A 14,464-nucleotide genomic window follows, 5' to 3' on the forward strand; every position below is an offset into this window, starting at 1 on the left:
TAATAGAAATATATTTGGGTCTGTCACTTAAATATATGAAAAACTGAATTCTAAGAAATATAAAAATAGGGAAAATAAAAAACCTTTCAATGACAACTTCTGCATCCATGTTGACATTCAGCATGGGTAATAATTTTTGTTTTGAAGATTTTTTTTTTTTAAGTATTCTCTATACCCACTTGGGGCTCAAATTTAGAACCGAGAGATCAAGAGTTGCATGCTCCACCATGTGAACTAGCCAGGCACCCCTATTTTTTTATTTAATATATTCATTTATGGAGATTGCTTAACTTACTTTATTAAATTATTTCAGCATTTAATAATCAATATAACCAAGCTAAATCCTTCAACTTTGATCTTCTACTTTAACTAAAAATGGCTAGTCAGAATTCCCTTTACATAAACCTCTTATAATATACTTGGGAGTGGTTAACTTCTTTTTTTTTTTTTTTAACTAAGTACATAATCCCAATTCAAAAGGTTTTCTTCATATTTCTAATTATTTAAATTTTTTTGATGAAACTATCAAATCTATACTAAAATATTATTAAATCAGTCTTTTAGGATACGTCCCTCCCCATAATTTCAGATGAGAAATTAGACTTTTGATCGAAAAATAGTTACTTTATTATTTTAATTCTCTTTTTAAGACAAATGCATCAAATACGAAATCAATATTATGTTAGGACATTTATACGCTGAAAATGTTCCTAGCAGTAGTAATTCCTCCATAAAATATAACTGCATATATAAAGCAGTATCAAATCCATTCATAAATATTAGACCATAAAGTATAATGGAAGATAGCACATCTTTTTATGTCTGGGTAATATAAACATAATAGTTACAAAATAGGATAGAAAATGGCTTTGTTGCTATCGAATATGTGACTCTGACAAACTTAGATCTTCATTCTCCTCCTCCTTTGAAAAAAGGGAAGGAATAATAATACTCCATAGAATTGCTGTAAAGATTAAATTATTGTTTGCAAGGTACTTTGTATAGTTCCCACCTGATAGTAAGTACTAAATTAATGGCAATGGATTTCATCTTATGGCACTAATAACAATAGAAATACAGTTGATCCTTGAACAACACCGGGATAAGAGGCACCAACCCCCGCACTGTGAAAAATCCAAGTATAACTTTTGACTCCCTTAACACTTAACTGCTAAGCCCTACTGATAACATAAGCTGTCTATTAACAAATATTCTGTATGTTGTGCGTATTCCATACTGTATTCTTATAAAGTAAGCCAGGAGAAAAGAAAATGTTATTAAGACAACCATAAGGAATAAAAAATACATTTATAGTCCTGTAAAAAATCCGCATGAAAGTGGACCCACATAGTTCAAACTGGCATTGTCCAAGGTTCAACTGTATATTGCCTTAATATAAGGGCTATTCGGTAAGCTATCTAATTTGTAAGGCTGACAGAGAGGAAAGGAGAACTGGGGGCTCTGCAATATGGCAGTCATCACACAGCTCTCTGTCTGTATACTAGAAACCAGCAACCAGGTAAAAAAAGTACATGTACAAACAACATCCTGGAGTCTTAGCCAGTGTTTTCTTTAGTGTCCGTAGTTCATTACAAATTAACAGTAAAGTGATTTAGAAGAATTAAGGTACTTGTGGGGGGATTAAGATTTTATTTATTTATTCATGAGAGACACAGAGAGAGAGAGGCAGAGACACAGGCAGTGAAGGTGTCGCTAAACTGCTGAGCCAGCTGCTGGGGGTGGGGTTAGACTTAGGTTTTAGAATTAAATTGAGAAAGTATTTAACTGATTTTCAGACCTACTTAGTGATTTAAAATGAATAATCATAAGTGGAAAATACACAAGTGCAAATAAAAATTCAAATGTGTAACAAAGCTCTCTCTCTCAGTTCTTATAAGAAAAAAGGACAAAACTAAACACATAAAATTATATTACAACTATCAGGAAACTTCAACCACCATGAGAGATTATCTTTTTTATATAGAAAAGTGGCAATCTCTTCCCCCACATATTTAATTAATATGAAATAGAACTACAACATATTACATAACAGGATTTTTTTTTTTTTTGCTACTAAAGACCACAAAACTTTTTGCTGCAAAATATGTTTTGTGAAAAAATTAAAGAGACTGTATTCTAAGAGAGTAGAAAAGGAAAAAGGAATCATTAACAGATACCCATTGTTAGGAATGGAATTTTTGGGATCCCTGGGTGGCACAGCGGTTTGGCGGCTGCCTTTGGCCCAGGGCCCGATCCTGGAGACCCGGGATCGAATCCCACGTCGGGCTCCCGGTGCACGGAGCCTGCTTCTCACTCTGCCTATGTCTCTGCCTCTCTCTCCCTCTCTCTCTCTGTGTGACTATCATTAATAAATAAAAATTAAAAAAAAAAAAAAAAGGAATGGAATTTTTTCCCCCAACACCTATCCCACTGCCAGCAATGGGAGTGGAGTCAACTTGGTGACATAAAAATTAACATTTTATATTACTTTAAAATAGATAATACCAGATTATTATCATACTATGAAAAGCAAACATTCACTCTTGACCCCTTAGAAAGGACATACCCCAGAAAATCCTATTCTTTTCAATGTTAATCTGGACAAAGGGAAGAGGATGGTGCAGATTTAAGACTTAAAGAGAGACAGAACATACAGAAGAAATACATACAACATTATGCATTTGTTCAAATAATGAAAAATGAATTTATGACACATTTTCCAGGAAAAGTTACATGTCTTGAAATCCTGCAAAAACCAGGTATATAGGGAGGGGTTAAAAACAAAGTCATTGATGAACAATAATCGTTTTTTAACAGAGTTCACGCAATTCTTAGTTGGAAAACTACTGTCCCAAGTCACCATATTTATGCTCTGCCATGTGATTACTGTGAAAATCAGTTCTTAAAAGAAATTATTCTGCATGTGGTGCTGACAGAGCCCTTGAGAAAGTGCTATACAAACCGAAGTTTATAGAAACTTTTAAGTGATAATCTTAAAATACCATACAAAAATGTGTAAACGAAAAGATGCTTTAGAGTTGCAGGGCCTTATAAAATCTATCATGCAGATGAAGACAAAAGATCATCTTTTCTGCATTTAAAAAATTGATAGCATAACCTTAAAAGTTCAAAACTGCATTTTCAGCAGAAAAAGGCGCTAGATGCACCACTGCATTTCACAGGACCCACGGGATAACTGCAGGGGTGCCGGACATCATAAGGGCTTGGCCAGCACGAGCTCCTCATGCTTATAGATGGACATGTGAGAAAGATTTTGCAGCAAGTCTCACCTGGGAAACACTCTAGCATTGAACATTTCTACTCCTCTTTTATCTACCCTGACAGAGAGGAAAACTGCTTTTAAAAGACATAAACAATATAAATTCTGATAGTAAAGCACTGTAAAAATTAGGTATGATATTTTTGGCACAAAGCACTTTTAAAATCTGAGCTTGTTTTGCAAAATATATGTCTGGAATTTCTTATTTGAAAATAAAAACTTTTAACATACACACAATGTGTAAATAATTTTAGGAATGAATGAATTAGATTCTCTTTCCTTATGTACTGAATATACCTTCAGTATACTTCAGTACCAGATATCTGCATACAAACCTCCATATTCTACGTTATACAGATATTGCACAAGTAACATTGCCAAAATATACACTAATGCAATCTGGCAAGATTTAGGGTTTACCTTTCAATATTATTTTTTTTTGTAAGTATTTGGATTCAATACTACTTTCCAAAAAAGCTATATGACCAATTTCAGAAATACAATGCTTGCTATCTCTCCTTGGTCAATAATATTAAAATCTGTACCGATATATTTGGGGCATTCCATTTATGTTTTCCAGCACTTAAAATTCAGCAAAACCTGTTTTTGACATTTTTTACAGCATTCCTTCAAAAACAGGAGAAGCTTCGTCTGATGTAAAAAAAAAAATTAAAACAAGTCCACAAGGCAGTAATCTTTCCACCAAAGATCTCACTCCACCTGAAAAGCACTGCAGAACAATATTTAAGTCTGTCAACTTTCACAGAGCCATTAGGTGCAAAGTCTGCTTAAAAAAAAAACAAAAAAACAAAAAAAAAACTTGTAACATACCATGACAGCTGGATGCATTTCTTACTGAATTGCACAATATAACTCAATTTTTTTTTCCTCCCTAAAACATTTTAGGGTATGCTACAGCTGCTAAAAGGATTTCTATTTTTCTTGGTCCTCTGTTTGTTGGGTCGAAGATTGATGACATCTCCACCATTAAGGGTACTTGAATTTTGACCCAAGTGACTTCCAGTTGATGTATTAAAGACACCTGTAAATTGAGGAAAAACAGAGAGAGTGATACTGATATAGTTCAGGGTTACCAATTGTACACTGTGTATCCAGCATCTTAGTAAATCAGTAATATTTTCAGTATTTACAACTTTAATCTTTTGTTTTCATTTCATTTATTTTATAAGTTTTTTTTAAGTAAACTCTACCCCTCCTTTTTAAGTAAACACTGGGCTCGAACTCATGACCCTGAGATGGAGTTGTATGTTCTACCAACTAAGCCACCTAAGTGCTCCACGTTTATTTTTAATAGCCAATATATATCGTTTGTCAAAATTCAAAGGGTACAAAAGGGATTACACAGTAAAGTCTCCCTTCCAAATCACCAGTTTACCTTCCCTAAAGCATGAATGTTTTTCACTTTTCCTGTTTCCTTCCACAGATATTTTATGCATATTTAAGCAAAAATGCAAATGCATTTTTTTCTCTCTTAATTACCAAACTGATGATTAATGTATACACAGTTCTGCATCTTTTCACTAACAATCTATTTCTGAATTTGCTATCAGCAAGTATGATAATTTTAATAATTTCACTTATTATCTTTTACATCATATAATTTCCTCAAGAATACCAGATTTGTAGCTCACAACAGTATTTGTGAGATTTTATGTTAATAAAAACATTGCATATGTAAAAGCTGTAGTAATGCGGGATTTTCCTATCTAGGGTAAAACAACAACGAAATGGTCTACAAATAATTAAAGTGGTAAGTAAATTAAAGGATGAACTAAATGAAAACTTTTAACTACTATAGTTCCCATTTTATTTATTTATTTATTTATTTTTTTTTTTTTTTTAAATTTTTTTTTATTTATTTATGATAGAGAGAGAGAGAGAGAGAGAGACAGGCAGAGGGAGAAGCAGGCTCCATGCACCGGGAGCCCGACGTGGGATTCGATCCCGGGTCTCCAGGATCACGCCCTGGGCCAAAGGCAGGCGCCAAACCGCTGCGCCACCCAGGGATCCCTATAGTTCCCATTTTAAACTGTGCTGCTCTTACACTATAATCTCTAGTTTATAAACAATTTATCATAAATAAATAAATAAATAAACAACTTATCCTCCATGATACACAAGTCTGTGCCAGAGACACTATCAGCAATACAAAGATGACTATTCCTGCCCACAAGAAGTTTACAATCTAATAAGTGAGGTGAGGTAGTATGCAGGTAAGTAATGCTTTAGCTACTCTTCCTTAAGTGTCATAAAAGGGATCCAAGATCCCACAGATGGTTCCAAGGAAGGACCAATTATATCTAATATATAAGAAAGGACAGACTAATAAAAAAGGTAGAACTGGACAACTGGCAATGTATTGGACTTAGATCTCTCTTCATTTAGAAGAAAAGCATAGCAGTCATGGCTTTAGCTAGATATACAGCGAGCAGAGAAAGCTTTCTAGACAGTCCTTGAGGAATGAATAGTTCTTTGACAGGGATGGGAAAGAGGTCATTCTATCTATCTATCTATCTATCTATCTATCTATCTATCTATCTAATCTATTTATCTATTATTTATAAAGATTTTATTTATTTATTCATGAGAGACCTAGAGAGAGAGATGCAGAGACATAGGCAGAGGGAAAAGCAGGCTCCATGCAGGGAGCCCAATGTGGGACTCGATCCCGGGGATTCCGGGATCACGCCCTGAGCCAAAGGCAGATGCTCAACCACTGAGCCACCCAGGCATCCTGAAAGAAGTCATTCTTGATGAAAGAACCAAAATAAGCAACAATGAAGAAGACAGTGTTAGAATGTTTAAGATACAGCAAGACCTCTGGCAGAACTGGAAAACGGGTACATATATGAGTGGGGCTTAAGGCCATACAGGATAGATGATATTGTCTTTAGATCTCAGGATGAAGAGAGCTGCATTTAATATTCTCCATAATACAAATCTATCAAAGGGCTTCACTCAGGAAACTGGAAGAGACAAGAATGGAGCTCAGAAGACCAGGCCAGACAGAAGCTTATTACAACTGCCCTATTTTGTTTCACAAAGCATTTGAGGTGTCTGACAGTAAGAACATATTCAATAAAAATGGCAAAATAACAACAAAAAGAAGCAAGAACCAAGGGGGAAAAGAAGTTAAAACAGGTCAAGAAAATAATGTGAGTACATGTATGGGGGCGGGTGTGTGTGTCAAAATACAGATATGGAGTCCCTAAGAGACTACACAGAAGCTTTAGTAACAGAAAATTTGGTTCTCAACTTCCTGGTAGCCATAGCAAAAAACATGACATAGTCAGTCCAGTTACTGTTATAGAGAAGACAACATACTTATTCTTTAGGAAATGTTAAACTTTGTAGGCAGTTAGCATTACAAAAAAAAAAAAAAAATCAGTAAAGTGTCTGGAAATAGTACAAGTATAGTGTCAGAAGAACAAGTGTTGGGGATCCCTGGATGGCTCAGCGGTTTAGTGCCTGCCCTTAGCTCAGGGCGTGATCCTGGAGTCCCAAGATCGAGTCCCACATCAGGCTCCCTGCATGGAGCCTGCTTCTCCCTCTGCCTGTCTCTCTGCCTCTCTCTCTCTGTGTCTCTCATGAATAAATAAATAAAATCTTAAAAAAAAAAAAAAAAGAACAAGTGTTAAGAGCCCATTTATACATAGGACAGACCTTTATAAAATCTTTATCTCTGCTCTCTTAATACATAGAAAATTCAAGAGTTAAAAAAATTCTTTTAACTCAATATACCTTTTAATATGAGAGTTGATACTAAGTTTAACAATTGCTAATCTAATACTTTCTAATCACATTTCTTAAAGAAATGAACATATTGGGACGCCTGGGTGGCTCAGTGATTGAGCGTCTCCCTTTGGCTCAGGGCCTGATCCAGGGATCCGGAATCGAGTCCTGCATCCAGCTCCTTGCGAGGAGCCTGCTTCTCCCTCTGCCTGTGTCTCTGCCTCTGTGTCTCTCATAAATAAATAAATAAATAAAATAAATAAAATCTCTCTCTAAAAAAAAGAAATGAACATATTATATTAAAAAATAGCAGGGGCACCTGAGTGGTTCAGTTGTTTAAGCATCTCAATATTGGCTCAGGTCATGATCTTGGGGTCCTGACTAAACCCCCATCAGGCTCTGCACTCAGTGTGGAGTCTGCTTGTCTCTCTCTCTCTCCCTCTACCCTTCCCCCGACTGCCCTCTCTTTCTCTAAAATAAATAAATAAATTTTTAAAAGAAATAGTAAATATGGGGTGCCTGGGTAGCTCAATCAGTTAAGCATACGATTCTTGATCTCAGCTCAGGTCTTGATCTTAGGGTTGTGAGTTCAAGCCTTGCACTGGGCTCCAAGTTGGGCATGGAGCTTATTTAAAAAAAAAAAAAAAGAACCCACACAATAAAAAGATGGTTAAAAATTAAAAAATAGTAAATATGGTAATAATGAATGGAAAATAAATTTAGCAGGTAAACATGGGACTGAAATTTCTTGGGTACTTACCAATTTTGTTACTACTTGAATGCATTAATTCTGGATCCTCAGCTATTTGCTGTTTGAGTTTTTGAAGGTATTTTTCAGCCAAATATTTAAAAACTAGAATAAAAGCAAAAGCAAAAATCTTACCAGGTCAGCATAATTTATGCATGTAAAATCTGTTGTTTCATATCACTCACTATAATATTGTATACTTGCTAATGACATTTATTTATTTTGAAATATTTGTATTCTTACATTCATCCTTACTAAAAGGATGAATCCTTACTTCCTTTCCATTTAAAATTAAATTGGAAGTATACAATCTAGTTGAAAAAACTCAACTTTTAAAAATTACTTGAGCATTCAAAAAAAGAATTATTTGAGCAATGCCTAAGTACAATAGTAATTATAAATATATATGGCATTTTATTAGTAAAGAAATGAAATAATACTTAGTAGTCATTAGTTTTAGATACTTGAATAGGGATCAACAATCAGCAATACCACATTAACTCAGTCTTGAAAACATATCTCCTCCTTTCTTTAGGTGAAAAAACTATCTAGAAGACACTTGAGCAACAATCAAGTTGCAATCTAACAATATAAGTAGCAGTTCTGGAATGAGAAAAATAATCATCTTTCTCTACTCTCACTTTCTTAAACTGGGAAATATTACTAAACAAATTAAGGTCAGGGGTGCCTGGCTGGCTAAGTCAGTAGAGCACGGGACTCTTGACCTCAGGGTCATAAGTTCCAGTCCCACGTTGGGGGATTACTTAAAAAAAAACAAAAACAAAAAACAACCAGGGGAGCCTGAGTAGCTCAGCTGGTTGGGCGCTGATCTCTTGGTTTTGGCTGAGGTCATTATTTCATGGGTCGTGGGAATGAGCCCCATGTTGGGCTCTGTACTCACTGGGGAGTCTGCTTGAGAATTCTCTCCCTCTGCCTCTCCTCCCTCACCTCTCAAGTAAATTAATAAATCTTTAAAAAACACACACATAACAACAAATTAAGGTCATTATAACCGCCTAATGGAACATCCACTATAGTGGAGTTATCAAACAATTCAGTAATTTAAAAAGGTATCCATGAAAAACACATACATGCATACACACTCAAATATTTACAGCTATATTTTTAAAGATAAAAAACAAAACAAAACCCACCAAAGTTTGGCAACAGAGAGTAATAAGTATTCAGAGTCATTAGTAATTAGTTAAGGACTCTAAGAAACATCATGCTTTTAAATTTTACTTAATGATAGGTGACAAGAAAATCCTGTTATTACATATATGACTTCTAGAAACCACAACAGAAAAAAATGTAAGAAGAATAAAACAAACTTCTTGCTATTTTTTTAAGATTTTATTTATTTATTCATGAGAGACACAGAAAGAGAGGCAGAGACACAGGCAGAGGGAGAAGCAGGCTCCATGCAGGGAGCCTGATGTGGGACTTCATCCCGGGACTCCAGAATCACGCCCTGGGCCGAAGGCAGGCGCTAAACTGCTGAGCCACCCAGGGATCTCTATTAATTTTTTTTTAAAGGCAGTTTACCTTCAGTCACATTTAGATCTTCTTTCACTGATGTTCTGTAGAATCTTAGCTTTAACTTTTTTGCCAGTGCCTCGGCTTCCTCACTATGTATCGATTAAAAAAAAAAAAAAAAAAAAAAAAAAGCACTTATAAAGATACCTTCTGATAGCTTGTTTTAAAAAATAATTTTTATTACATTTACTGAATACAGCTTAGGGGGGTGGGTGTCAGACCTTCCAGACTAGTTGAAAGTTATGTTGTTAGTACTTAAACAGGATTTTTAGTCTTCAGTATTGTTGGGGGATAAACACCATTATACTGTCAATTCTATGGTCATTAAACTCTAGTCTTAAAATGGCTAAATATCACTTTTTGTTATATAACACTTAAATTAATTTTCTGTTTTTAAAAACATTTGAATTTAATCATACTCTGAAAATCTTACACTGCATTCCTTACTTTACTCTTACTGGCTGTGAAACTACTTTGCTGTCAAAGCCAAAGTCATTAAATTAACGACTGTGTCTATGAGAGCAGACTCCTAATTTTAGTTTTATTATGACTCTGATCTTAGTTTTAATAAGACTGTAGTAGCTCTGCTCTAAAATCATTCCGGATGATTCCACCCCACCCTTCTTCACCTTCTTCCTGGTCTTCACAACCTGGTGTAGTTTCTTCCTACACTGTAATCAAGGTTAGTCTGTGTGATCAATACACAGAAGTGATAGTATGTGACTTCTGAGATTAGGTCATAAGAGACATTAGGGCTTCTGCTTCACTCTGTTTTGAATCCTGCTTGGGGAAAGCTGCTGCCATGCTGTGCCGACACTCAAGCAGCCCTAGGGAGAGGTCCACATGGCAACAGGCCAAATGAGTGAGCGTTCTAGAATTGGATCCTCCAGCCCCAGTCATGCTTTACATGACTACTGTCCTGTGTAACAGCTTGACTGCGACAACAGCTTGTTTTCATGAAAAACCTGAACCAGAAACACATGATTAATCCACTCTCAAATTCCTGACACAGAGAAATGGAAAAAATAAATTTTTGTTGAAGGCACTAAGTTTTGGGTTAAACTGTTAGACAGCAACAGATAACTAATATAAGAACATAGCAAAAAATGAGGTAAAAACCAAGCAAAGATTTTAAAAGCTAGCAAAAAGTTAATAATACAATGTACAAATACTTAGAAATTATCTAGATGCTCAGTTCACAAATTTGAACTGCATTTCTGAATATACAAAACAATACAAATCTGAACTACTTATTTAAAGTCATCACCATAGGATAGCTACTTGCTCTAGATATTAAAACATACAGGGACTTTTTTTTCCCCAGGGATGTTTTTATTAACATTATTATATTTAGATTTGACAACATCAAGAGCTGGATTTCCAGTGTAAGACCTAAGACTGGAATTCTAAAAGGCCTTCAAAGTTTATTCCTTGAATTTTCTCTACTTATGATTTCATGTTAATTTTTTTTAACCCAAACCAATCATAAAAAATAGCTCACAGAAAACTTAATTATAAGGCAGTCTCTATAAAAGGTTTCCTAAAATTTTTAAATCTATGCAAAAATTAAAATAAGTTTTAACTTTATAGAATTACCACCTCCCCCTCAAAAGTGAACATCTTACTTCTTTATACAAGAATCATCTAAGAGATCAATCTTGTTTTGGACAAGTACAGTTGGTATATCTCCAACTTCAGCTACTACTTTCTCTCTCCAACTGGAAATTGCTTCAAAAGATTCTCTGTCTGTGGTAGAAAATACAAGCACACAAGCCTGGGCTCCTGTAAGGTCACAAAATAAAAATGTTATTTACATTAATGAAACAATCCTATACAGGATGAGGGCAATTTTTACCTATTCAAACATTTTATTTTTATTTTTATTTTTTTATTTATGATAGTCACACACAGAGAGAGAGGCAGAGACATAGGCAGAGGGAGAAGCAGGCTCCATGCACCGGGAGCCCGACGTGGGATTCGATCCCGGGTCTCCAGGATCGCGCCCTGGGCCAAAGGCAGGGGCCAAACCACTGCGCCACCCAGGGATCCCCTCAAACATTTTTTTAAATTGAAGTATAATTAAGATACAATGTTACAGAAGGGGAGGTGGGGTGGCTGGGTGACGGGCACTGAGGGGGGCACTTGAGGGGATGAATACTGGGTGTTATACTATGTTAGCAAATTCAAACTCCAATAAAAAAATATACCCCCAAAAAAAGATACAATGTTATATTAGTAAATTGTAACAATACAATTTTTATGTAAATGAATATTGAGCCCCTCTTTCCAGGACTCTGCTTATGTTTTAACATATAAACACCATATTTCCATATTCCAAGAACCAGTGGTTCTCAAAATTGTGCACAAGTGTCAAAGTATCCTCAAAACCATACACATTCTTGTTAATTGTTAAATAAAAACTTAGAAGAAAAAAAAACTACACATTCCTTTTGGAACACCATGAAATACTGATATATTGAATATTACAAAAGCACGAAAGATGGGCAGTGCCTGGGTAGCTCAGTGGTTTAGCACTGCCTTCAGACCAGGGCATGGTCCTGGGACCCAGGACTGAGTCCCACATCGGGCTCCCTGCATGGAGCCTACTTCTCCTTCTGCCTATGTCTCTGCCTCCGTGTCTCTCATGAATAAATAAAATCTTAAAAAAAAAAAAAAAAAAAGCAAGAAAGAATGGTAAGCTAAGTATGAATGATAGACTGTTGCCAAGTTCTTCCTATTTTTTTTTAAGTTCTTCCTATTAATATCTATCATTTGCTTCTGAATTTCTTTTAACGCAGATTTAGGAAAAATCTATGAGGAAACAAATCATAATTTTCTCATTCTATTTATTTTTAATTTTTTTTTATTTTTTAGATTTTTATTTATTAATTTGAGAGAGAGAGAGAGAGTGTGTGTGTGTGTGTGAGAGCACAGCAGGGGGTAGGGGCAAAGGGAGAGGGTGAAGCTGGCTCCCTGCTGAGTAGGGAGCTGGAAGCAGAAACGGGGCTCGATCCCAGGAACCAGGGATCATGACCTGAGTCAAGGCAGATACTTAACTGACTGAGCCACCCAGGTGCCCATCATTTTATTTACTTTAAAAAAAAAATCTAAATTATTTTATTTTAGGAGAATACCAGCGATGTAAACGAAGATAATTTAAGAATCAGTGCCAAAAGTTAAAAATACATATATATTTAAAATAGAGGAAAAAGTTTAATTTCATTTTTATCCTGTTTAACTGCCTAATTTCCATGCTCAAATGATATTTTAAGTTTCAATTATCACATTAGGTTGATAATATGTAAATTAAAAGTAAGCAGCAACCTTCTGAAAGAAGCCAGGGATGGCTTTATTAAAGTAGGCTCCATGTCCAACTTGGGGCTTGAACTCATGAACCTGAGATCAAGAGTCGCATGCTCTGACTGACATAGCATGCGTACCCCAAAAGGTCTTTTATAAATGATTAGATGTTCAATCAAGCAGATAGGATGGTGACAAAAGCAGATATGCAGATAACAAGAGTAAATCGCCCTAGGGACAAGATAATTTCCTGGAACCAAGGCACCTTTTCTTACTATTACTCCTTCCTTCCAGATTTCTCAGGTGTAAGTTTCCAACTAAGACTCAAAACATACATACCTGGGCTACTTAGGATACTGTAAGGCCAAAAAAGGTCTGCATTACCATTAAAGGGAATACTATAGTACAAAGCAAAAGAGCATGAAAGAGAAAAACCAGCAGTTAAGTATTACTGTAAAAGCAGAGACTTCATATGGGAAAATCTTCCACACTCTAAAACAGATTTTAAACCAAAAAATGTATTAATTGCAAAACTGTCTAAATTAATACAAAACTGGGGCTGGGGACAGTGTACAACACAGATAAACAGATGCTCCCTGACACTTTGTAGGAATTTAAGAACAAATAAAACTGAGGAGGGGTGCCTGGGTGGGCTCAGTCAGTTCAGTGTCAGACTCTCGATTTCAGGTTAGGTCATGATCTCAGGGTTGTGAGACTGAGCCCCTTGTTGGGCTCCACCCTAGGCATGAAGCCTACTTAATATTCTCTCTCTCCTCGTCCCCCTGCTCCCCCTCCAAAACCCAACACTGAGAAGATCACACTGGATACTAGTAAATAAACTTATATTTACTTGAACTCTAATATTTACTTAAGCTATAAATAAACATTATTTAATTATACTTTAAGAAACTGTTCTTTTGGGCAGCCCCAGTGGCCCAGCAGTTTAGCACTGCCTTCAGCCTGGGGCATGATCCTGGAGACCCAGGATTGAGTCCCATGTTGGGCTCCCTGCATGGGGCCTGTTTCTCCCTCTGCCTGTGTCTCTGCCTCTTTCTCTCTCCCTGTCTCTCATGAATAAATAAACAAAATCTTTAAAAAAAAAAAACTAGAATTTTATATCCAGTCAACTGTTATTTAAATCTGAGGGCCAATGGACTCTTACAGGAAGTATACTTTAATAAAAATGTGTAAAAGAAAAAAAGAAAAAAACCCAGAGATATAGGCAGCAAGAGAGCTTAAGAAAAACAAAATGTCATTTAAAAAATCTTTTTTGGGGATCCCTGGGTGGCGCAGCGGTTTAGCGCCTGCCTTTGGCCCAGGGCGCGATCCTGGAGACCCGGGATCAAATCCCACGTCGGGCTCCCGGTGCATGGAGCCTGCTTCTCCCTCTGCCTATGTCTCTGCCTCTCTCTCTCTCTCTCTGTGCGTGACTATCATAAATAAATTTTTAAAAAACAATTAAAAAAAATATTTTTTTAAAAAAGATTTGAGAGAGAGCACGAACAGAAGTAGAGGGAGAAGCAAACTCCCCACCAAGCAGGGAGCCCAATGTAGGGCTCAATCCCAGAACCCTGGGATCATGACCCAAGTGGAAGGCAGATATGCCCAACTGAGTGAGCCACCCAAGTACCCTTGTTTAAAAAATCTTTCTTTCTTCTTAAGATTTTAAGTAATCTCTACACCCACTATGGGGCTCAAACTCACAACCCCGAGAATAAGAGTCAGATGCTCCACAAACTGAGCCAGTCAGGTGCCCCAAAATGTCGTTTAAAAAATAAATGAAAAATGGATAAAAGTATGCCCATAACAACCCCAAAATTATTTAGTGGAGGACTGTGTGGGGAAAG

The 14,464-nt window shown here is 36.0% G+C and overlaps 1 protein-coding gene across 1 annotated transcript in view; it reads right to left on the reverse strand.

Moving 5' to 3' along the window:
• Positions 1-1,229: 1,229 nt before the first annotated feature.
• RAB23 (RAB23, member RAS oncogene family) overlaps positions 1,230-14,464 on the reverse strand; it is a 35,816-nt gene continuing 22,581 nt past the window's right edge. Inside the window, exons 4-7 of the mRNA XM_041764622.1 lie at positions 10,943-11,099; positions 9,327-9,409; positions 7,794-7,886; positions 1,230-4,322 (exon numbers count right to left, since the gene is read on the reverse strand). Coding sequence (XP_041620556.1) covers positions 4,183-4,322; positions 7,794-7,886; positions 9,327-9,409; positions 10,943-11,099 — 473 coding nt within the window. The 3' untranslated portion in view covers positions 1,230-4,182. The remainder of the gene's footprint in view (positions 4,323-7,793; positions 7,887-9,326; positions 9,410-10,942; positions 11,100-14,464) is intronic.

This window comes from Vulpes lagopus, chromosome 1, assembly GCF_018345385.1.
Source record: "Vulpes lagopus strain Blue_001 chromosome 1, ASM1834538v1, whole genome shotgun sequence".
NCBI classification, from domain to species: domain Eukaryota; kingdom Metazoa; phylum Chordata; class Mammalia; order Carnivora; family Canidae; genus Vulpes; species Vulpes lagopus.